Source organism: Acyrthosiphon pisum, chromosome A2 (assembly GCF_005508785.2).
Source record: "Acyrthosiphon pisum isolate AL4f chromosome A2, pea_aphid_22Mar2018_4r6ur, whole genome shotgun sequence".
Classification (NCBI taxonomy): domain Eukaryota; kingdom Metazoa; phylum Arthropoda; class Insecta; order Hemiptera; family Aphididae; genus Acyrthosiphon; species Acyrthosiphon pisum.
The window spans coordinates 52,633,970-52,659,950 of NC_042495.1; the positions used below are offsets into that span (position 1 = coordinate 52,633,970).

The following is a 25,981-nucleotide window of genomic DNA, read 5'->3' on the forward strand; positions in this document are numbered from 1 at the left end:
ACCGTACGAATTTTCCATGCACAATATCACGAGAACGCTACAAAACTGATATTACATAGGTGTGCGAATTCCACGTTGAGTTTTCTTGTTGTCGTCTAAATTTGAAAACTATTCCTTCAGGATGTTTATTGTATAAAGTTTAATACTATGACATGTTCCACCACGGTAATACAATTCGCAACATTTAATCACGACACAACTTTGAGTCTCCATATTATTTTATTATGTACACAATAGTACAATACCAAAGGTGGGCAAGTTAAGTTAATTAACAGAACACATGATCGATAAGTTAGAAATTAACAGTTAATAAATTATACATTTAACTTTATAAGTTAAATGTTAATATGGAAAAAAAATATTAACTTATAATTACTCCTCAGTTTAAAAAAAATAATCTAGTTTATTTATTAGTATATATATGTGGATCGCACAAAGAGTGACTGCATCCTTACAAATTTCCTAAATTATAATAAACAATTTTATTGAACTTTTATCATCATGTACATTGTACAGTGTTTAATATACATACTTAATTTACACGATTATTAAATATAATTTAAGCTATATAGGATATACATTGATAATATATCAATTAATAGTTTAACAAATATAATATTTTATATTCAAATAGCTATTTAAGGTCATATAATGTTATGCCTATCTAAACTACTAAAATATATCTAAAAACAAAATTATTTTATCAAGAAAAATAACAGAAATTATTATACTATATAGTAATATTGGATTATTTTTATTTTTAATTCAACTAAGAAAAGCTAAGTTATTTCAACTGCCCATTAACCTAGTTACGTTCATAAATTATTTAGAAAATTAACTAACTAGTTAAGTTAAAAAGTTTACTAACTTAGTAAAAAAAGTAAAAAAATTAACTTGCTAACTAGTTAATGCCCGTCTTTGCACATTATACACGATCACCGTCATAACGATAACTGAATATACTTATAATAATATAATCATATAATTTGGATTATTATCAAGGAAAATGATTTTTCAAAACTACAAAAACAATTTTAACATAAATATGTTTTCGGGCTAGGTACAGATATTTTATATTTCTAACCAATTTTTTCCAACGCTGTGCCTATTGGCATAGAAACAAATAAAATGTAAAAGTTACGTAATTTCCACTAGGTATATTATACACAATTAATGGTTATTTATTAATAAATATTTATGATTCGTAAATTTTCTTCGAAGTGGAAAATATTGAGTACCTACCTAGCGTGCTACGTTTATTTTACATAACCCCCAGTTTATATGAAACGATGATTTTTTATTTTCATTTTCACTCTGACTCTTTGTTGCTCTCCAGATGGCTGACTTGAATATTGCTTTCAAACCGGTGGAGTTTTCGTTGGTGGTAGCATTATACGCGTAGTTTTCTTGTTAAAATATATTATATATATTATATTATATTATATTATATTATATTATATTATATATTATTGCAATTGTATTACAAGATGGCCAGGACAATTGGTACAAATCCCTATCGTCATTCCTTGAGATTCTTTGTTCCTAAATGCTACTTTATACCGGTATTATACTGAGGTCTTTTATAATTTTGCGTCTCTTAGACTCAGCCTTATTTCCATGCTTATCATTCAAGCTTAAATTCCACCATACAACGTAGATGCGTGCTGTCCTCGTCAATCCTCAGTAAATATTTCTTACCCATCACTTTTGACTCCCTTTTACTCGAAACGGGATCAAACTATATTCATCCTACTTATCTGACGACTGATATAAGGGTAGTCTGACCCTTGGGTATACCTAAAGCTAAGTTATATTCTAAGTTCATCATTAGGCACTATCGTTGCTATATTATACTATTATAGTATAATATTTCATTTAAGTAGTATAGTGTTTTTTTAATAAAATAGATTTCTTGATGATTTAATAAACTTGTTTTGTATGTTATGCTTTTTATCATTTTATACCACGAGTGTCTCAACAAATAAATTATGTTCTTATTTTTTAAAGAAAAAATATATATACCAATCCAGTTGAGCACTTTGGCATCCCTTTGCTAATTGTTTTTGTGTCTAATCGGAATGAAATACCTGTTGTCTTTAGAACTTACTAGCTGGTAGTAGCTGGTTGGTGGAAAATAAATTTACCGACAAAGTAATAATATTGAAATATTTTACGAATTTGAGGAAAAACTGATGATTGGACTAAGAATAAGTACGAAAAATGTATACAAACAATCGTACACATGAAATTATAACTTACGATGACTGCGGATCGGCTACCGTGGAACATCTATAATACGTGTGTACCTATGTCCTGTATAGATATAACAACTCGGTATGATGTGTAGTGCGGGTAATAAATAATAATAATATAAAAAATGGTAAACGAACGTAAAATGTTCGTTGGCCCTAAAACGGTGACCGGGTGACGTGTATACACTACTGTTGTACATAGTGGGGAAAAAAAATAAACAAATAAATCGTGGAAAACCGGTCGGCCGCGCGACGTCCAAAATCGAAACGAGACCGTGACTCCTTGGCCGCCGCCGCCACAGCGTTCGACTTTCCGTCGCGTAGGTCGTAATTATTACACACACACACAACAATGGAGGTGATGTCCGCCGCCGGCCGTTTACTATTCTTGTCCTTTTCTCGTCCTTTCTCCTTCCCATATTATAATTGTTATTGTTATATATATATATATATATATATATATCATAAGGTATAATTACTGGTTTAAATGTGTGTATAATATGTTTTATACCGTACCCCGGTATGCGTCTGTACATAGGTATAATACACCTATATATATAGTATTATTGTCGTACACGTACAGACGTACTAGTCGTCCGGCAACATGGGCTACCGGTATTTTGTTATATTTTTTTTTTTATTATTATTATTATTATTCATCTACCGTATATCTAGCGTCGGAGTATAACCCGATCATTAAATTCGTTCGGCGGCGCGTCATAAATTCCGGGTGAATATTAATTATAAATTATAATTAATATACTCGGACAGTCTCTCACGCGTCGTTTGCAATGCCGTATTTTTCTTAAAAAAAATGTACCTATATGATTATGTCCCTGCATTTTCATCCCTGTTTTTTTTTGGTTTTTTTGCGTTTATCAATTATTTTAAACCGTTATTTGGGTCTGTCAAAAAAAATAACCCACAAAAACACAAATTAGAAGATTTAGTCGGCTTTCTTTTGTATTTTTATTCTGTCGTCTTTTTATCATGATGTTTAACAACTGCATACACATTATCCGAACCGAACACCATAGTCTTTAAACTTCGTTCGATGATTATACTGTATCATGCTACAGACCGATTACTGTGATGTTTGTCAAGAATGTCTGTTGTAGGTATTTGACACATTCCACCAAGATTTTATAAATTCGTTCAATGCATAAGCAAAAATCACGTGGTTATTACATATAGATATATTATATTTTATAATATTATACAATATTATACCGTTCTCATCAAAAATATTATACATTATAGACAATACTTGCGTTTATCCTCCGATTAAAAAAACATATTGACGTAATGACAAATCTATCAGATACACTCATATAATAAAAAAATAATGGACATCCGACATCCGTATATTATTATGTAGGTACAGGTGCGTAGCTATATGATTTTTTAAGGGTTGCCGAGGAGTGTTTTAATTTAATATTTAAATACAATTTGTGGGGGGCTGTTCACACATCTAATATTTTTGAATTATGTGGACAAGGGGGTGGGTTAACACAGAAAACACCCGCCCCCTCATTGGCTACGTGCCTGTGTAGGTATTACTATATTATAGGTACTATGTTATAGGTATGACAAAAAATATAGCATATTTAGGCATACACTGTGATGTTTAAAGCATTAATCTAATGAAATCGAATCCAACTGATGAATACCTACAATCGGGGCTAACACAAGGAACTAGGATCACCACTAATTAATTATATAAATACGGTTTTATAAGCCTTAAAAAATGATGATTAATTTCACACTATTTAGCATCAATTATTTTAATAAATATTCATATAAAAAAAATTAATTACAGTGCTTTACATGCGATAAGTTGATAACAAATGTTTTTTAACGGATTTTTATATTTTCAAAAAAAAATCACAGTGATTGTAGTTATTTGTCTTTTTTTCTACGAGAAACTAGTGGTGACTTTTATGCGAGTAAACGAGTCGTAGGCTCGATGGTAGTTCTAAACTATTTCCCAGGCCATCTATAAATAAAATAACTCAATAACAGAGTTCAAGTGACGAGTCGTAAATCGTGACTCTTCGAACTTCGAAACAAAGGGTTTTTATATGTGCGGTGTGGGAAAGTTACTTTTCCGAACATAGAAATATTGCTTTCCGTGTGTACTTTGTATTAACAGTATCAAATTGTAGCAAAAAAAACTCATTTAAAAAAATATCAAAATTAGATTGTGAATTAAAATTATTCATAATCATTAATTGTATATCCAACTTATCTTTCCGAAATAATGAGTGTTGAGTGATATATTTTTTATAAGCGTTGTAACTTAATAATTGTGTTGTAACAAAAAAATATATTTATGGTAGAGAACTTTTCGCTATTACATACGTACCTACTATTATTTTCTATGCATAAAAACATTGTTATAATATTTATATCAATTATTTTAAGTTATTTATGTCATTAACGTTATTCACATTATTCTACGGTACATTAATTATAAGTTAATAGGTTTAATGCAATTTTTTTCGTCAAAAATTAGTTTAACCCACCAAATTTCATTGGTAATTACTATTACCGATAGTAATATAAAATATGTAACTTAAACTATCTTTATAAATAGTTGATGATCCACCCATTTCCTTCACTCGAAACTGTTTTTCGTAAACAATGATTTATCATTGAGTTCAAATTTAACACATCCATCACAGCAGTGACCTACTCATTATTGAAGTACTCTTGAAATTTAATATATTATTCAGCAGGCCGAAGTCCTCGGTTTTCTTAGGATGATAACAATTTGAAGTTCCTGAGCCAACGCTGAAATAAAAAGTCTTCGGCTATGGCCCCCACGATATACTCACGACCCTAAATCCGGCCATGCAGCCTGAAATGGCATTCTAATCAAATTGTCCATAATATTATACTGTATGTACTTATCTACTACCGTTATAAACGTATATTTTACTACAACTTAAAATTCTGTTCGACAATGTCGTATAACAGTATCCAAACCGGCTTTTTGCTTTTGATATATATTTCAGTAAACGTGTTGATTTGAATATCGCGTGAAACGCGCTATCGTTGTTATGTTAATATGTTATTATTGTTACGTTGTAATTGTGTAGACGAATGACTTGAATGACCAGAAGCATTTTGAAACGCGTCAACTCAATAGCCGTGCTTTAGAAAATAAAAACACCAGTAGTTGTACGGCCTCTGTTACACGCCATAGGTAATATCAAATTTCATCGGCAACATAAAAAACAACCCACCACCCCATGACTACCGTGGACATTTACTACGATTTTACCTTCACCTTGTATTATAAATCGTAATTCAATCAAACGTAATCTAATCGCCGAGGTCTTTAATACAATGCAATTGAGTATGATAAAAGTTTTTGAATTCGATGATGATGTTGCTATTAAATAATATTATGCTATACTTTAATGTCATAGGTAGTCGTAATTTTGATTTTTTTTTTTTGTAAAGTACTAACATTTCACACGCAAATTACCTGTTTAATAATATGTGTTTAAATATAATTTACAATATCGTAAATTGTTTAAATGCATACCTATTTTTAATACAGTTACTGTAAGTCATAACTCAAAGTAACCAAAATAATTGATATTCTGGTAGACAGCCCCAACCCATTTTTAAAATCTATTAAGCTACAAACAAAATAAATAAATATTACCGGAAAAAAACAAACTCTGTCCACTGTTGAAATGTGATTAAGATGATTTCATTAGTAGATGTCTTAAAGTGTTTGAATGATTCCTTCGGATAGAAAATTATAATATTATAAATACTCATGCTGTGTCACATAAACGATCACTAAACATTTAATGAATCAACAGTGAGCTAATAATTGTCATTAAACATGATTTAGTAGCTCATGATTGGTACATTCAATTTTAGTGAACCATTAAATTAATCCATGTTTTATGCAACTCAGCAATCGGCATTACTCATTATTATATTGCCGTTATTGTTAAACAAAAAAAAAAACAATAGAAAACCTAGTTATCAACGTGAAAACCGCTAACAGACTTTGAAAATTAAAATTATTCTTACCACAATATAATATTATATTATTATGGAATATAATAATATACTTTTTTTGTGTTTAAAATAGTTAGTAAAACGTTTAACAGCAATAATTTAAATCACGCATATTATTTAAATTTATTTTCACATTATTAAATAACATGACTTGAAAAGTTGCAAATACACATTATTATTGAATACTCAAACATTACAATTAGATAATGCAAATACATCGAAGTAGGTATTAACTTCATTTTTATCCTAAATTATGTCAAGTTATTTAGTCTTGAAATAATTACACAATCTGTTTGTTATGCACACGCTACAAACATTCAAGACGTAGTCGTCCCTGTTTTTGTTTTCCGAGTAGGTACTTTAATTAATTTTATGCTAAATTATTATGGTATAGTTAGATTATTTTGAGCTTTAATCAAACACTTCAGCATCTTAACGGTTACATAAAATCTATTACCCTAAATTATATTTTGGGATTTCCATAAAAATCATAAAACATATTATTAATCTGTGTGCGTATTACCGTACATAGAGCTGTTCTAAGACTAAAATGTAATAATATGTACTAATATATTATATTATTATGTACTTATATATAATATATTCAAGACATTAAAACACTGTACTGATATTGGTTTTGTAAATTGTAAATTATTATTGACTAATAATATGCTCCTTTATTTACACTAAAAAGTATTAAAATTGTTTACCTACGTCAATTTTTCGAATATAATTAATTGTAATAATTAGTAAAACTTTGACGTCATCAGGCAAGTACAGTGTACATACATTATTATTGTTAAGTGGCATATTTAATATTTCAGTGCATTTTTCTCAGCTATACTGTTCGATAGAACGAGCCAAACGTGGGCTTGAACATTTACATACATTTCACTCGGTAAAATAAAATTATGTGTCACCATTCGGCATTCTCAATAATATAGGTAAACGCCAATGATTGTACAGATAAATTGTCTTCCCACCGTACAACGGCTGATGAAATATTGCTAGGCGATCGGGGTGGGTAAATGGTAATGCTACAATAATTTATTGATCATCTGGCCACGTACCTTCAATAACATATTCTATTCACCAAGGATTTCGTCCTTTAAACACGACACACCACAGTAACCACACGTCATTCATCGTGTATTACCTATAATATGATATATTACATCGTTTCGAGTCTCGTCCCAAACGCGGTGACTGCGCAGTCCCGCACACCCGCCAGTTTTGTGTACAAAACGCGTTACCCACCCGAGTCGATATAAAATATTTGAATTATTATTATTTTCACACCGCGTCATACAACATTAATTTTATATCAGTTTTTCCACAATAATGGTATACATTGTCCACTATATGGGTACCTCCTATACATAATATAATATTATTATGTGTTGCGGGCACATACCAAACACGAATGCATCTAAACGAAAAACCATTCATGAAAAAACGCTCACGAATACCGTTCCAGATAACGATTTTATTGTTCAACGTGTGTACCTACACGTACACTTGTTTGTGTGTGCGTGTGAGGGAGAGATAGAGAGTAATATGTATTATATTATACATATATACGTATATTTTTTTTTCCAACCAGACATCGCTAGTTAATGTAGTTGCCTACACAATAATATACACTTCACATACTTATGGCGGTATGAAAAGACCGTGTTCACCGCGTAGGTATTTGTGGTCGCCACAGCTGAGCCGACAACATATTATATACATAATATGATAATATATATATTAAATAATAGCCTGGCGTGTACTAAACTCGTCAAGTGTTTGTGTGTTGCACACTTCGTGTATAATGTATATATATAGTTTAAAAAAATACTAAAAAAAAAAAACATGAAAGATAATAACAACTCTAATATATCACGTGTGTTTTGGACTTGTGCGTTTCGGTGTATTTGACGTTACACCCATATTAACTTGTTTTGAACTCTAATATAACGTATCCTTATAGTAAAATCATCATGAATACCGGATACGACATAATATTACGTTAAAGATTCGTTTGAATGAAAACCTGCGACACAGAAATGGTCAAACGACCGCAAAAACGTGGTATATAGGTTATAGTAAATAGGATCACTATTTATCCTAATACCAATCAAATCGATAATTTAGAGAAATTTAGACATATATAGATAGGTGTATTATTATGACGATGAGAAACTGTTGTGTACAATTTACTTGCGTGTTTAAATCAGTTAATGAGATCTTAAAACATTTAAGTTGTACCTACCTATACATTTTCAGATAAGAATTTAAGGTGTGCAAATATTCACATTGGTAGCACGAAGTATAATATTATTATAGTCGTCTTAGCACAAAATAATATACGTGATTACTAAGAATAGGGTCGAGATAATTCACCGATTATATATCGTGTTGAAAGCAGTCTGCATAACATTATCTGTGTACAAAAAAACGTATTGTAACTTTTAGGCATCTAATAACAATGATTTAGTGAACACACTACAATGTACGATAAACATTTCATGGGAATAATAATATTATGAGACCTATATTTCTTACCATGTACATTTCTCGTCCAACTACCCGTGAAGAACCTACATATTATTATAGTACATTCTTCGCGGATTAACACCGAGGTGGAAATGCAGGCATCGATAAAACAAACATTGTCGATGTATTTACCACACCGAATAAAACGAATTTTACGAGACTGAAGTATTTAAATGCAGTACAACGTATAAGTACTATGTCATTTTCAATGCAATTTTATACATTATTACATAGATTATTTTATGAATATAGTCTTATTTCGGAAAATAAATTGTTCGTATATTCGCTAACGAGTACCTAGTTAGTTAGTCATGCAATATTTAGCATTCAAAAAACAGGTTTTAATCATTTTCCGCCACATCGTATCAGAATAATATTATAATTTTCTCCGTTGCTGCAGCACCAGCTGCAGATGGACTTAATTAATATATGTATTGAACACTATAAAATACCTACACAATGATATCACCCGGCTCATAAAATATTAAAATATGAGGCTGAGACCGACGTTTATATATATATTATTTTTTGGAGGATGACTTTAACGCGCATAATATATTTTATAATATGTACCTAATACGCGTATACCTAATATAGTTTCTTGCAGTGCTATATGTATAAACACGAGAATTTCATTTTGAACCGTGTGAAAATAAAAATTTCTTCGAATTCAGATAGCAAACAGTCATTTCGTGTACACTGTACGTCTGTTGTAGTACCTGTAGGTATATAGCGAAAAAATCAGAAACACTTTAGACTGCGGTCGTATAGCTGCAGCTGCACTGCTGCAGGCTTTGCGCGAAACAGACATAATATATTATAACTACGTGCTCTCCCCTGTAGTTGTTTCAATGAGAAATAATAAAATTCAGGACAAAAATGAAATCAGAAATACATGGTTTGATGATATGGGCATAGTTTCTACATTTTTCAAATATTTTCGTTTCGTCCGTCTACGTCGTTGGCCAACAAATTTAACAAAGAAAAATGTTCAATTTTTGTTTACGCCAAAATGTGTATTTAAATCCATTTTACAAACCAATCACACAGTATCAAACCACTTAAAACTATTCTGCTCAGAAAAAGTGGCTGCAGATGTGCGGACCGTGGTAGTCGTTACAGCGAGTAACAGCGAAATGGTACGTAATTTTTTTTTAACTGCTTGATTTCGTTTAGTTAAATACAAAAACTGCCATCAGTGGCGTAATCGACCTGGTAAAAATATGATGATGCTTGGGTGGGTGTTTAAGCTTAACTTTGCCCGCATCATGTAGAGCTGTGAAAAACTTGAAGCTATATAAAAAAAAATGCCTGTACGATGGCGACATGGCGCTGCTATTTACTTAACTATAACTTTAATATACAAACGAAATACGTAGGTATTTTGATAGTTTAGCATTATTACATTTATTCGAAAACGCGAGGTTAGGTTAGGTTCAGTTATAACGATGTAACAATATAATATTATACGCATCCGCGGCGGCGTGTCGATTAGATTTTCAACAGACTGCGAAAGTACTTAAATATCATATTATTATTATTTGGCAAAAACCGAAAAACAAAAAATAAACAACTCTTTTTCAATAGGGTGGAAACGAATAAGGCCCGGCTCACGCGCGTCACATTGGTACGCGCGTGAGCATAACGATATTTAGCGTGCATGAATGGACCGGGCACGAACGCACCTTTTGAACGCCGCACGTCTGAACCGGTTGCCGGCCACCGGAGAGGTGATTCCCACAGGCCAACCGCCCGCCTGCCCGCCTGCCCGCCCGCGCGCCCAACTACCACCGCGAGAGCCGCCGCGACATGTCAGTAGGTATACGCACCGTCGTCTCTGCGGTGGTGTCTCGTGTGCGCTTGTCCGTCCGTGTGTGTTTGTGTGGCCGTGTGTGTCCAGGCGGTGTGTACGTGGTGAATTCATACGCCGTGCGTGGTGATACATCATTATATTCGGTGCGTCGCGCCGTCATCTCGCTGGAGCCGCAGCGGCGTGTACGTCATATGTGCTTCAGTATAATTTGTCACGTATGCGTCACCACCGACGGAACAGGGTGAAAATGGCGTGACATGGGTGGCGTGAAGGGTTGCCAGCCGGCTTGGACAGGTGTACGGTACCGAAAGCTCACCACCCACCACAAACCCACCGACGGATGTTGGTCGTTCTCTTGTTCCGGTTGCGGCAGCGTGCAAATGTTACAGGTAAATCACCTGCACCAACCGAGGTTATCTGAGATAGATATAATATGTTTTAATATAATAAAATATGAAACATTTAATATCACACACGACGGGGGTGGACCACCCTGCTGGATATAATGTACCAAACATTATGAAACGTCTTATGGCACATCCGTCGTCCGTGCGACTACAGCTGAGCTAATATTATATCCCATAGGTACATTTGATTTGTATCCTTCTATTTTTATTTCGTTTAAGGAAGATTCACCGCGGCTGTTGTGTCGGACGAATTTTTCAAATTGCAAAAACAATATTTGATAAACTCTTGAAATCGTGTTTGCTGCGTTTGTATGGCCTTTGCGGGCAAAGTTGTTTTTATTGCGTTTGCAAACTCTATAGTTATCGTATACGTACAAACTGCTGCCGGGAGAGAAGTATAAACACTTCTTTCTCACGTCAAAAAATAACAATTCCGTAGTTATGATATATAGGTTATATATATATTATACATAGTCGACGTTCGCCACGGAAAAATAAAAAATCGATATCCAATGTATAGGTACAGATGTTTAATTAAACGCTTAAATGTAAAACTTACATCAAGTATACAATATTTTGTTTTTTATTCTCGTAGTGCAGCACTGCATTGCATCCAATATATATTAGTATAGGTATACACGGTATAGGTACCTAAATGTCAATATTATTGTCCTTAAGCCATTTTCTTGGCTAACCGCTTTCGATAATATCTGTCTATAACGATGATTAAGTATCGTAGGTACGTTATTTGATTACAAATCAAGGAGAAATATATTTAAAAAGAACTCGTTAGGTAATATGATAATACGGGGGATGTGCTACTCAGATTCCCCAAGCAGATGGTCATATTGGTTGACTCATCGTCGTCTAACGACATTCTTTAAGCATCGCCTAGAGTTTACTATCATCCGTTTTAATTGACAGCATTGTTTTATATTTATCACTGTTTGTGGAAAGTTTCACACTGCCATTCAACCAAAAAAAAAAGGGTTCTTACATTATTTTATATCAATATTACTTTTTATAGAAAAATAATAAGCGAATGATAAACAAATTCCGATAAAGTGCATTTAATTTAGAAGGATGTCGGATTGTCAGTGCATTATTTTACTCTTTTTGACACACAAGCAACATTTTCCGTTCAGCAGAACCAACCTTGTTTTTTTAACATTAATATTAGAGTGAATTGATCTATTATCAAAGTTAATGTTAAGAATATTGCCTGTGTTATACGTTGTTTTTTACTATATTTACATATTTTTTTGAATAGATGGGCATGTAAAAAATTTTAATTTAAAAATGCCCATTTATCGCATAAAGATTGAAATATTGAAAAACCACAGATAATATTATCAAATGTACATTTTTAACAGTTAACATCTGTATTGGTCAATTCACTCTAATATTAAAGCTAACAACATAAGATTTGTTTTCCTGAATACAAATTTCACCTGTGACATCATATGTATCTGAGTGAGAAAAAATAGTTCGTTGACATCCTCTTAAAAACAACTATTAACTATAAACAAGCATCAAAATTGTTATTTTCCAATACTAGGTATAAGTATGTATTGAGAGATCACTATATACATATAGGTATATTATAATATATACCATATATTATAGATCATTGATCGTGAGTGTCAGAATTCCATTAAAATTTACAAAAGTATTGGATTAAAAAAGGTATTAATTGTATTCATAACATGACTAGTCCAACAAGTTTTTAAAAATTAGTTTCACATTTTTTTTTCTGTGCTAGTAAAATTAAAAGTAATAATTGTCCACCTTTCCAGACAGAACACTATTGCCATATGCCCACCACAATGCTAGGTAAGGGTCAACATAGGTCATTGTAGTTTAAAAAAATCCTCAACATAAAACCTGTATCTTCCTGAAATACCAAACGGCAGTTGGTCGGCCGGAAGCATTCGAGTGCAATGCCATGTAACTTGTGTGAAATAGATGTCTGGATTTTGTGAAAAACGCGTGTTGCGTTCTAATACAGTCTTCGGGCAACATTTTATAATCACGCCTTTTGTGTGAAATGAGAAAAAAATATCAAACGCAAAGGGTGATAAAACAAAAAAAAAATGCAGCACAAAAACTATGACATCCTCGAAAAAGCTCGAGAAGTATAAACAGATGGTTTATTAGGAATTGTTTTACTGTAGTATAGCGTATAGTATGTTATTATAATATTCCAAGAGTGTAATCTCAAATGCCCGGAGGATAGTAAAAACAATTGTGTAGGTATATAGTGATTTATGTAAACCGGTGGCATATTTCAATACCAAATAATAAATTATAAAAATAATAATTTCTAATATCCATTATCCATACTTAAAAATGAAATGTTATTAATTTAAAAAAAAAATACAGTAGGTATATAAATATTAAATAATACTATTATTTTTTTAAATTAGAAATTATTTATAAGTTGTATAGGTGGGAAGTTCACACTTGTATGAGGTATAACACAAAATATAATTTTAACTTAAAATTATTATTACTTCAAATCTCTGTGTATTGCTGCTATTGTCAATATAATAAAAAAGTAGCTTTTATCTTTAAATACCGATTCTATGGTATAATTTACATTCAAGTAAAATTTGGTTCTTATATATATTCGTGACCGTTAACAATAATTGATTGAAATATTCGGCGTCAAAATCTTAGAAGTTTTTAATTTTTGTAAAATATTAAAAAAATACACACAATATTGTTCAACTATAAATATATTGTTATATATTGCAGGTTTCATAATAATTGAGAACTGATAAATAATAAAACAACTTATCAACTTATAACTATGTATGAAACGTCTGTTTTGTATTATTAAATTATTAAGTTGTACACTGCATCATATTTGCAAGATTCATAAATAATAGTTGATTAGGTACTATTAATTAATATCAAAGGTTCCGGACAAAAAAAACTAGCATGTCATAATAATATGCAGTTTTAATAAAAGAATGCCTTGACATCATGTTTAACGATTTTCTTTTATATGATTAACCCCAAAAAACACACACATCACCCCTAAATATTTTTTTTATTACAATTCACACAAGGGTGAATGTCTTTGGAAATTAATAAAACAGTTGAGAAATTCTCTTAATTGTTTATAAAAAAATATTACAGCGCTATGTAGTTATTAATGTATTAATCTAATAATTTTGTATTTTAATTCAAAAATACTCAGGTATCAGAAGATTGTAAATATTTGTACGGAAAAATCGTTTTTTATATAATGTATATAATACCTATTTATATATATTTATAAAAACTCTCAGAATTCAATTTTATCTTAAAATATACCATTGAGGATTTAATAAACTATAGGTATATTATATAATATTATAGAGAGCTGTATTACCATTTACCCGTCATTGCCGGGGAAATAATAATACCGATATAATCCTGCGGCGAATAGTAATAACTAATAAGTAACTTATTTCTTACGTAAACCAATTTTCTTCTTAGTTATCATACATTCTGTAAATTATTTTCTGTGGGTATAAATGAGATAATTAATTTTGAAATGGCTGCCCTGCACATTTTCATAATATTGAGATGACTAGTTGTTGCACCCACGTCTTCAATTGCAACAAGAAATAAATTAATATGTGGTTATGATTTTAATATTATTTATAGCTGGTAAGCTACCCTAAAATAACTGGTTCGATTTTTCATCTAAATCTAAACATTTCTTGAATCGGTAGAATATTTTTTGTTTCTATAAATCTCAAACATACACTTTCCCTTTCATACAAATAGGTAATAACTGTTAGCCGTGGCTTCTATTCTAATACTCTTAGGCCCGAGATCCCAAGTAATATTAGTGCAACGTTTAGTGGATTTGCATATGCGACATAGGTAATTCTATCTATATTAAAGCCTACCTGACTATCTACTACTATGTATCAATTGTTTCCATTTTGCTTCCGTTTTAATACTGTCAAATGTTTTTTTAAATACTTATATAAACTTCAGCCATATAATTTACTTCTCAATTCTAATATATAACGGCTGTTACTTAATTTTATATTTATATAGAATAGCTTTATTACCCTAAATAGCACACTATAATACAATACAAAAAATTACATCCAATCATAAGTAATAACTATTTTATTAACTGTATTCACTATAGTCACTACCAATAACAATACCCTATATATAAACAAAAAACATTCAATTTTCGTGAGCCACCCTAGTAATAGCGATCTATATGGGTTGAAAAAACCTCCCCGAGTCTCAAAGAATCTATTGATATAACTTTTATGGAAAACGGTCTAGTAGTTTTATAGTTTATAGCGAACAAGGAAAGAAACGTTACATTTTATATACATATATAGATTTATGCCATAGTCAGTGTTTTTAAAGTTTATTGTTTTTTAATCAAAATATTATCCTTATTTACAGAGATTAACATAATAAGATAATAACAAAAGAACCATTTTTCTAAAAAACAATTATATGTGTTCCTAAAAAATCTTGTTTAAATTTGAAATTACGTCGGTATATTTTATATAATGAACTAGTTACTAAAGTATTTTAAGATTAATTGTTGTATTATTAGACACGGCGCTCAGCAACTCTATATATTCTATGCACACATTAATAACAGCTGTTGTTAAATACATGTTTCCTTTCATAAAATGTTAATCATGTCAAGCCTTGTTTACATAATTAAGTTATTAACTAATGATTTGCAAGAAAATTCTATAGACCGTATACTTATTAAGATAAATTATTAGACTGTTGGTCTTATTATTTAGAGCTACTGATACATATCAAATATTTAAATTATATATAGATAATTAATCAAATGTTGCACCTACTTTTGTACTATACTTTATTATTTAATTATGATTTCTGGTACAATAAAATTTCTGTATGGTCAGTTAAAAAACAGGTACTAGTCAGTCTATAAAAAACATTATTAGATATAAATTCAATATTATAATGAAAATATATTTTAGCATTAAAATAATTATTTACACTTAATATTTTTATCGGTTCTAATTGGCGGTTGAAATTGATAAGATAAAACGGAGACGCTGTGTATCATTTATATGTTATTTTACCCCCGTTACAGATCCACCCCCCGCCGGCCTGATAATTGATTAGCTTTCAATCGCCAATAACAGGTAGTAAAATATTTATAGATATAAATATATTTTATAAAATACCTATAAGGTGAATTTTGTAGGTACTTGGGCCGGATTTTGGCGGGTGTACAATGGTAAATTTTAAACCCAACTCAAAAAAAAACATTTAAGGCTTGGTGGGGTAGCATAACAGTGAAGGCCTAAGCCTTAGGGCGACACTTGTGAAAAGTGTAAATAGTTGTAATTTTTCCATTTAAATCAAACCTAAAAAATTACGATCCAACTTAAAAGACGTTTAAAACAAAAATTTGAAAACCCCCACTGGTATAAATTGTTAGTGTATCTGAGTCTATGTTTAAAGTTGATGTCTCACAAACTTCCCTCTTACTTATACTATTTCTTACGAAATACAAATTACAATTTTTAAATCTTATAATGATTCTTTCAAATTGTTCAAAAATAAAGTCACAAATCTGAGAAATAATAATTATACTCTCCACATTCATCACTTTCTCTGAACAATCTATATCATAAATACCAGAGATCTAATAAAGATTTGATATAGCTACTAAACATTATAGTGAGCGTTATTTTGAATTCCATTTTAAAATAAATATTTCTATAAAGTTTATTTTTAAATATTTTTAATGATTTTTTCTACTAGACATACTGTAAATACTTGCATTTACGTAAATATTATTTTCTATTACTATTTACTTTAGTTAAATATACATTTTAGGTTGACACAACAAACTTTAAAATTTGAAGAAATTGCACTTCAATATGTTAAGAAAATAATATTTTATTAATGATTAAAATATATGTAACTTGGCATTCATTGTCATCATCATCAATAATCGATATCATTAATGAACCATTGCAATGTATGCAAATTATCTCTGTATATTATATACTCAACTATAGAAGCTGCACAGATATATATAGGTACACAGTTCCGATATATTATACCTAATGCTAAATTTTACTTATAAAAACATAACAAACTAAAAACTTTAAGATTTTTTCACATCAAATAATAAGTAAGTAAATTATTTTTTATGATGTGTGTGTTAGGTACATTAAATATACGCATACAATTATTACGCTAAACGAATATAAAATCGCTACAGGAATAATATAATGATTTTATTTGTCACTCGTTCAAATACAGTACCTATACACTACCACGACAGACTTACTTATAAATATAAAATATAATATATTTAATTACATATACCTGCATGTAATATATTATTAACATATTATTTTATATATCTATGGTCCCACCACCCAGTCGTGTTCTAGTATAATATTTATTTAAGAATTTATCGTTTCCGTTAGTACTAAATAGTTTGATTATCTGATAATTTGCGTGGGCAATATAAAATAAAAATATGTTTATTCGGTCTGCAGTATGTCTTGAAACTGTGAAAACCCAAATATGCAATAATAATCTACACAAATGTTGATACAATTTTATAAATGATGTCGTTGGAGGCAATATACACGTTCGTGTGGTGCGGTGGAAGGATCAATGTCATAAACTTACAACCCAATTTTCCTTCTCAAAAAACCGTTAACGGTGGCACCTGGACATCCCGACGATGGGGACCTCGGGCCAAATTATCAGTGTATAATAGGTACATAATACCTTATATTAAATACTAGTTTTTATAGTCAATGATAATAATAATAATAATAATAATAATAGTGCAAAGAGATAAGCGGCGACGGCCAACAAAATTGCAGCCGCCACAAGTTTATGGCGGGGTATGTGGCGAGCTGAACAGTAGCAAGTGCACTACACTACGCGTATTATAGGTGTGTGTATATTTGTGTTGGTATAATAATTATATTATAATAATGGTGTGTAGGTACAATGCCCGCACACACACACACACACACACACATAAAAGCTGTAATCATCTCCACGACGGCGACGTCCAATGATTGTATTGTAATAATATCATTCCGGCGGTGGTGCAGCCGACTACAAACGTGTTCACGAAAACAAAAGCGAAAAAGTAAAGAAGAAAAATCAAACACCTAACAGCTAACAGTCTAACACTGCAACATAAATGCAGTCGTGATGTGAAATGTACAATGAATGTTTAATGTTTATACAGCACGGTCTGTCTTTGTTATTAACTTTGCAACTTTTTTCGCTCGTCACTCGGATTTATTGTTGAGTTCATACATTTTTACTATCACTTCGAATAGAAATTAAATTTCATTCAAAAACAACGATTTCTATATTAAAAAATATTCTATTATACCTAAAAAATAAATGATGACTAGTAGGTTTCTATTATAATATATTTTGTACGTTTTTACCATCGTTTTTTATATTATTATTTTGTTTGCCAGTTAGGTATTATAGTTATTTTAAATATTTTGATAAAACGCTATTTTTCACATATTATTACCGTCTACCTGCTCAGTTACTCATCACAATAGTACACGAGATGTATACACCTTTTGTATGTATATAGTACCTACAATTTTCGGACACGTGTTGTGGTGAAACATCATGTGCACATATCTAAGCGCAATCAATATAATGCATTTTTTTTCAACGATTTCGCTGCCGCTGCCCTTATAACTATAGGTACAAGTTATAACCAATAACCATTACATAGGAATTAACCACTACATAGGACATATAGAGTAGGTGTACACCGCCTGCTTCGGCGGCGGCGGCGGCAATGATGCCCGGTAGCGCGGTGTCGGTGGTTTGCCGCCGCCGTCATCTTCGTCGTCGCCGCAGCCGCCCGCAGAGCACATTCTCGTCGAAATATGTACGGAATGCAGTCTTGCGCGCGGTACCCACACTGCCACCCTACCAACCGGCCGCTATGCGTACGTACCGTCGCGGTCGTCGTCATCGTCGGACACTAGTGAAGTATAGAACTGTAGAAAAACAAGAAGTAGAAGAAGAAGAAACGGTGGAAAAAGAGGATTACGTGCTTGGCGGCGTCATGCGGGGGAGGGGAAACTGAGAAAAAAAACCATGTAAACGTGAACCGACGGAGACGACTGTTGCGCGTAAAGTAGTGTGTCGGTCGTGTAGGGGTGGAGGGGAATGTGTGCAATCGGCGCTTACGGTCCGCCGCGATTGTACGTCCGCGCGCGCCGTGTCCCTCCCACGTCATATTTATTATATAGTATGCAAATATTTATACTGGGGAACAGTTGTTGTGCGTGCCGTTTGTGCAGAGTGGGACGGATACGTTGTCATTCGCATGTTCCCCCGAAACAAAAACGAAAATAAAATTATTGTTGACGACGACGAGTTTTTGGCCGCGTTATACTTATAATATTTATATAGCGCCTATTTAGTTATGATAATAATATGCGCATGCTTCTTTTGCGGTGGCGGCAACACAACGCAGTAATAACGGCAAAGCGCCGTACAGTCATCTCGTTACCTCCACACTTCTACCACTCCGACACTTTGATATAACATTCGCAGTCGTTTTTTTTATTTTTTATCAAGAATTTAAAAATATCTCCATCGATATTTTAAAAAATTTCCCCGTTGTTATTTAACACTACACTAGTTTCGATGAGGCGAGGTGGCCAGAGCAACGGTTCTTCAACAGATCAACTCATTTATCATTTCGTAGTATATGAAAATGTGTTTTTTATATTATACATAGGAGGTACATTACATATATAGTATTATATAGGCACTGAAACTTGTAAAAAATATTTACGAAAAATTGTCTGTGTACGATATTGCGACAGCCAAGAAAAACGGAATAGATTAAAGCAAATTGCCGCATCCAAGATGGCGATTTAAAAATATAATTCAATATTATGTTGTATTGCTTAAATTCTGTTTTCTCCACTTCGTTGATGTTCAATCATTTAATTATCCAATTGGTGTGACAAAAATACTATAGATATATTTTACGAGCAAAATAAGCATTTATAATGGTTATTAGTTATTACTTATTACTTATTATCTATCAATCAAAAAGTTGCAATCATATAATAGTGAATATTCAGAAAAAAAAACCAGATTTGATACCAAAAATGTCTCCTTATATTTCTAAGTTCTATACGGAATACGTTAAAAAGAGATTACTCGTTCAATCATGAAGATTTTAAATGATCCGATATCAAAATATTGCTCGAATATAAATCGGCTTACGCGTTATACAAAGCCCCGAATGACTATAGAAGACTAGAGAACCCTTAGGAGTACCTACAGAAAGCCATTTAGTACCATAATACAGATTGAATTTCTTTTTGTCCCGTAGAATCTCATATTTGGAAATATTATAAAACAATATTAGGTTCAACGTAGATATAATAAGCTCAAGTCATGATATTCTCGTACCTAATTCGTTAGATCGTAATAATAGTTGCATCATAATTGTATATAGTTACATGTCTTATTCAATCAATCTTATACTGAAATAATCAATATTTCATTTGCCAAAAGTCGTGATTGTATTTATATTTCCATTTAATAATTTTAAACAAAACATGTAATTTCCAGGTTTTCAAAAGAATCCAGACATTCCGAATTAACAATAATTTCGTTAACGAAAGACGCATTTTTTCAAACGGAATTCTCTAAGACTGACAAACCAGTTTCAACCCCCTTTGATGACTATTGTATTCTCCTCCAACTCACTGTGAATTACTAACTTATAAAAGAAGCACTACTAGGATATACGTTTATTAAATCATGCATCTAACATTCTTACTGAAAAATAGTTAAATTAGTTGTACAGTGAATTCAGGAGTGGAGTATATACAATATAGTTGAATACTTCATAATTTATATAATATTTATATAATATAATACATTAATGTATAGCGCTTTATAGCGCTGTCTTTCTTTTACTTAGACCACACGCAGTCGTTAGGTCCAAGGACCAAGATGACTTACTTCAAGATGAATACTTTTATAAATTCCGTTTAAAAAAAAAAATTGTTTAATGTTATACAATAATTATATTAGATATACAATATTATCATAAATTATTAACACACACCGATCTTTTGCGTCTTACCTAGAGATGTAAGCTTGAACATTTCTGAAAATGTTCAACTTTCTTTGAAAACTTGAAAATTTTGAAAATTTGTTTTTTTTGTACTTTTCTTAAATTAATTAATTTTAAAGTTTAAATATATTTAAATACTTTATAAAATAACTGTTTCATTTTTATTTACATTGTTACAAGTATAACGTCAGAGTCAAACAAAACCCTTATAATAAAAAAATATATAATTTGGGTAAAATTGAGGAAGTGACTCAAACAATTACCTGCGTTAAAAATTGAAATATCAATAATTGTAACAAAACGATTATACACCCATAATTTATACTGAAGTAAAAATACAACATTTTTAATAAAAGATAAAAATGCACATTATTATCGAGTTAAATATTATGTATTTATATAGGTATATATACGAGGCATATTTGAAATGTAAGGGCCGTTTTATCATAAAAAAATTATAATATATATCGTATTATATATATTTAACGATTTGTATTTTAAATTTACTTTATTATGTTCATTAGAATAATACCAACATTATATTAAAATGGGTAAATGGTAATAAAAGTACATATTTTAAAATATAATTATGAAGGTTAAATATACTAAAACTATACAATATCAAACGATTTATTTTATAAGAAATTAATATGATAAATTATAAAATTTTCAAAATTTTCAAGATTTTGAAAACTTTCACCAAAATTTTAACCAAAAAAATTTTTCATGAAAATTTACATCACTAGTTTTACCTATTATACTAAAAGCAATCCGTGACTCAATTTTAGGAAACGGAAATTGATGTTGGTATAGAAATAGGCACTTTCAATTTCATCTCTAACGAGTAACGAATCATAAACATGTTACACACATACGTTTACTACATACGTTTGGTAGAATAACATATGTGAAATCGAGAGAATCTTAGGTGTGTGGCGAAAGTTAAATTGTTAATAGTTAATTAAAAATCAACCTTGGTTGACCTAACCTTAAAACCATCATTTATCAGCTTATAATCTTATGTGATATTTTTCGATATGTAAGATATTGACACATTATACCTAGCCCGCTAATAACATTTTATAGCCAAAGGTCCTTGAAATATAAGGTGTCAATAATAAAATTACCAAAATATGTAGTTACGTAGTATATACCTAGATTACACATATTCAGCTAATTTGTTGTACCAGGAAATTATGTTAATAACCAGCCAATTATTTAATTTTCAGGCTGAGGGATTAAATTCTATTGTGGGAAATGCGTTTAGAATGGCGTATGCTGCCCAACTGGAGCTGGAAAGACGGTCGGTGACGAACTCGCCAAAAACTAATTTGAATAATACATCTTGGGTAAGTTCAAAATTCAACTAAAAACATTAAATATATATGCATAAAATTGTATTGCAAATATTTTACAGATGAAATTAAACGACAAATTAAATTTACAACGAAACCAAAGTGGTTCTCCTTTGTCGAAGAAGGTTATTGAAACTCCTAAACCAACTCCACCTACCACCCTACCAGGCGTACGTCCATTTGACCATAGCAAAGGCTTAGATCTCACGCCAGGACAATTTTCTACACCGACTAGTAGTGACGACAGTCCTGATTTAAATACATACAAGCGTATGTTGGAAAAACCCCCTTTAATTAAACGTTTAGCCATGGGTCTATCTGTACACAACAACTGTTCTAACGAAGACTGGTATCCACTAGTTTGTAGTTCATCTGTATCAAGCTCGCCGTCTACTAATAGTGACGATTGCAGTACACCTGAATCTTCTCAGGAAAAATTAAAAGATAATAGGTAATGACTATTTTTAAAATATATTTAACGTTATTTAACTCGTTATCAATTGAATAGATTAACTCAATGCAGTGCACGATCACCGGACTCGCCTTCAAATATCAAACTTAAAAATAATTTGATTTCAAACGTTATGGACAAAACTCCAACTCCTCCACCTTTGCCAGAACGATCAGATAGTCTTCTAGACAAACCAGAAGAATGTGAATTAAAAAAAGCCCCTTGGTTTCAAGCCGGAATTCCAAGGTAATAAATGATTAAAATCACTTTAAAAATATATTATAACTTTAAAATATCATATTAATCTTATTCGTGTGAATATATTTTAGAGAAATAACATTAGAAGTTTTAGGACAAGAACCAGTAGGAGCTTTTATGGTTCGTGAAAGTACCACTAAACCAGGGTGTTTTGCACTGTCGTTAAGAGTACCTCAAGAATTTCATCCTCTAGGAATCGCGCATTATCTAATACTCAGAACGAACAAAGGGTTTAAAATTAAGGTTTAGTTTATACAAATTTTATTCTGAAGAAAAAATGTTTTTGACTAAATTGAAAAAATGTTAACAGGGTTTTACGAAAGAATTCACAACGTTAACCGCATTAATAACACATCATTCAGTAATGCCAGAACTACTACCTTGTCCCTTGTCATTGAGCCGGTACAATCCAACATTTGTAAAATCTGATTCCAATCAGGATTTTGCAGATATTGATGCAGATCCAGATTACAATACGCTTGCAGACTTTAGAAAAATGATGGCTGATTTAAATGTATAAACTTTTAAAAGTCCAATGAGCCAAAGCAATATTATGTTAATTTAAAAAGATTTTTATTCTTAAATTTAAATATAATTTTTAATAGTAATAATAATATGAGTCTTAAGTAAAAACAAGTTGAAATTACATACAATACATATGATATACAAACTATCAATTATATAATATATAACTATCGTCTATAAATGATAATAACTTTAGTGTCCTAAAAAGACAAAAGAATACCTATGTTTTAATTTGTACTCATTATTCAATATTCTTTTTTAATTATTTTACAACATAATATATTTACATTTTACAACTCGTAAACATAAAGTGTAATCTGTTTGAATTTGAACTACAAATTCAATCAATTTCAAATGTGTGTTATTTAAATGTAAAAATCATTTTAACCCAGTTAATTTTATAAAATATTTTATAATATTTGTAACCATGTATAAATTATTGTAATATCATTTTACCAATGTATAATTTTTTGAAAATTATCAAAACATAATTTGTGAACTACAGACAAATAATGTCAAATTATGGGCAAATTGAAATGTGTAATTTTTGTAACGAAAAAATGTTATTTTCATTCCTAGTCTCGTGTGATAGATATAAAATTAAATGTACATATTATAATAAATATTTATTCACAAACTAATTGATAATTTTAGTTGTTTTAGATATAACTTTCTTGCAACCATTCTCCGAAATAATGTTAGTTATCTATTATTTTCAATATATATGTTTTTTTTTACCGTCGATGGCTGTGTTCATATATACAAATACCTATTTCAATTCCAAATTAACAATTGGATTATGTAATATGATAATGCATGTGATCAAAATATATAAAAATAAAGAAATTCAAATTTTGTATAAAAATTATTATTTTTTATATTTAATGACACAACTTCAAATTGTATATTCTGAATAGAGCCTTAATTTTAAAATGATACATGTTTTTTTTTCGTGTATATGACGTATACACAAAAAAATATTTCAAAACATTTTTATTTTCAACTTTGATGGTGATTTCTGATAAAAAATTATATAGTGGTAGTGTGGTACTATATTATAGAGATCAAAATTGAAAATTCACAATATTTTTTCAAAACAATTGGATAATATTAGTTTCAAAAAAGGAATAATCGTAGATTCTTGAAAAAACCATACCATTTTTATATTTACATTTTCTATACATAATAAAATGTTTAAAAAATGTTTGACCCTTCGAGCTATTTATAGACAATTAACATATTTTTATATATAGATATTTTTTAGTTTTATATTCTACATAAATTTCGATATATAATTTTTCACTATGGTCACAAATTTTGAAAATTTAATACAAGATGCAAGGTTCCTCATACATTTTTATTATAGCCATTCAAAAATATTAAATATACTTTAGCAAGATATTTTTTTTATTTGTTTTTTTTATTACATACCTAGGTACAATCTATAAGACTTTATTTACAATAAGAATATGTGCTACAATAAGCCTGACACGAGTTCCGAGTTACATGAAAAAAGAAGTAACCCAGTGGTCACACTAATTTATATTTGATTTATTTTTAATTTGTTATGTATATATTTTTTTTTTTACTTTTTAATAAATGATTAAGTGTTTACGTAACGGCACTATCTTCACTTAAGTCTCCTTTGAGGGTTTTCAAGTATTGAGTCTGAGTCAATTGCTGAGATTAGTGGGTTAGGGTGACTTTCTAGCAGTGGCGCAACCAGGATTTATTCAAGGGGGGGGGGGGTCCAAAAAAATTTATTTAACTACTGTTTTTCTGTCCTTTTCCTGAGTATATACATACATTTCATTTCTTAATAAACATAATTTGCCGAGTTTAAGACCAATAAAAAAAACACACACAATTATATTATTTACATTTTAGATTCTGAGTGGAAAGATAAATGTATTAATGATTACATATGATGTGTTTTTTTTTTAAATTTTTAAATTTTTTTTTTGTGTCTGTCATCACCTTTTAAGACAGTAAAAGTGCTTGGATTTTCTTCAACAGTTTCTTTTCTAATAGGAAAGTGAATCTAGTTGGTACTTTGAGGGGTCAAAAGTAAAAATTTCCCAATAGTTTTCAAAAGCGCCGTGAAAAACAAAATAAAAATTAAGGAAAAACGGGAATTTTTACGCAAAATCTGTTTTCGAGAAAATTGATTTTGGTTTTTGATGCAACTCTTAAACAAATT

General features: G+C 30.6%; 2 protein-coding genes across 2 annotated transcripts in view; one reads left to right on the forward strand and one right to left on the reverse strand.

Annotated features, from left to right (window-relative positions):
* Window positions 1-24,628, forward strand: part of LOC100163483 — a 181,955-nt gene extending 157,327 nt beyond the window's left edge. Inside the window, exons 5-9 of the mRNA XM_029489036.1 lie at window positions 22,422-22,541; window positions 22,610-22,998; window positions 23,056-23,244; window positions 23,328-23,499; window positions 23,567-24,628. Coding sequence (XP_029344896.1) covers window positions 22,422-22,541; window positions 22,610-22,998; window positions 23,056-23,244; window positions 23,328-23,499; window positions 23,567-23,776 — 1,080 coding nt within the window. The 3' untranslated portion in view covers window positions 23,777-24,628. The remainder of the gene's footprint in view (window positions 1-22,421; window positions 22,542-22,609; window positions 22,999-23,055; window positions 23,245-23,327; window positions 23,500-23,566) is intronic.
* LOC115034021 overlaps window positions 1-25,981 on the reverse strand; it is a 147,675-nt gene that overhangs the window by 115,615 nt on the left and 6,079 nt on the right. The gene's annotated exons all lie outside the window — the stretch shown is intronic.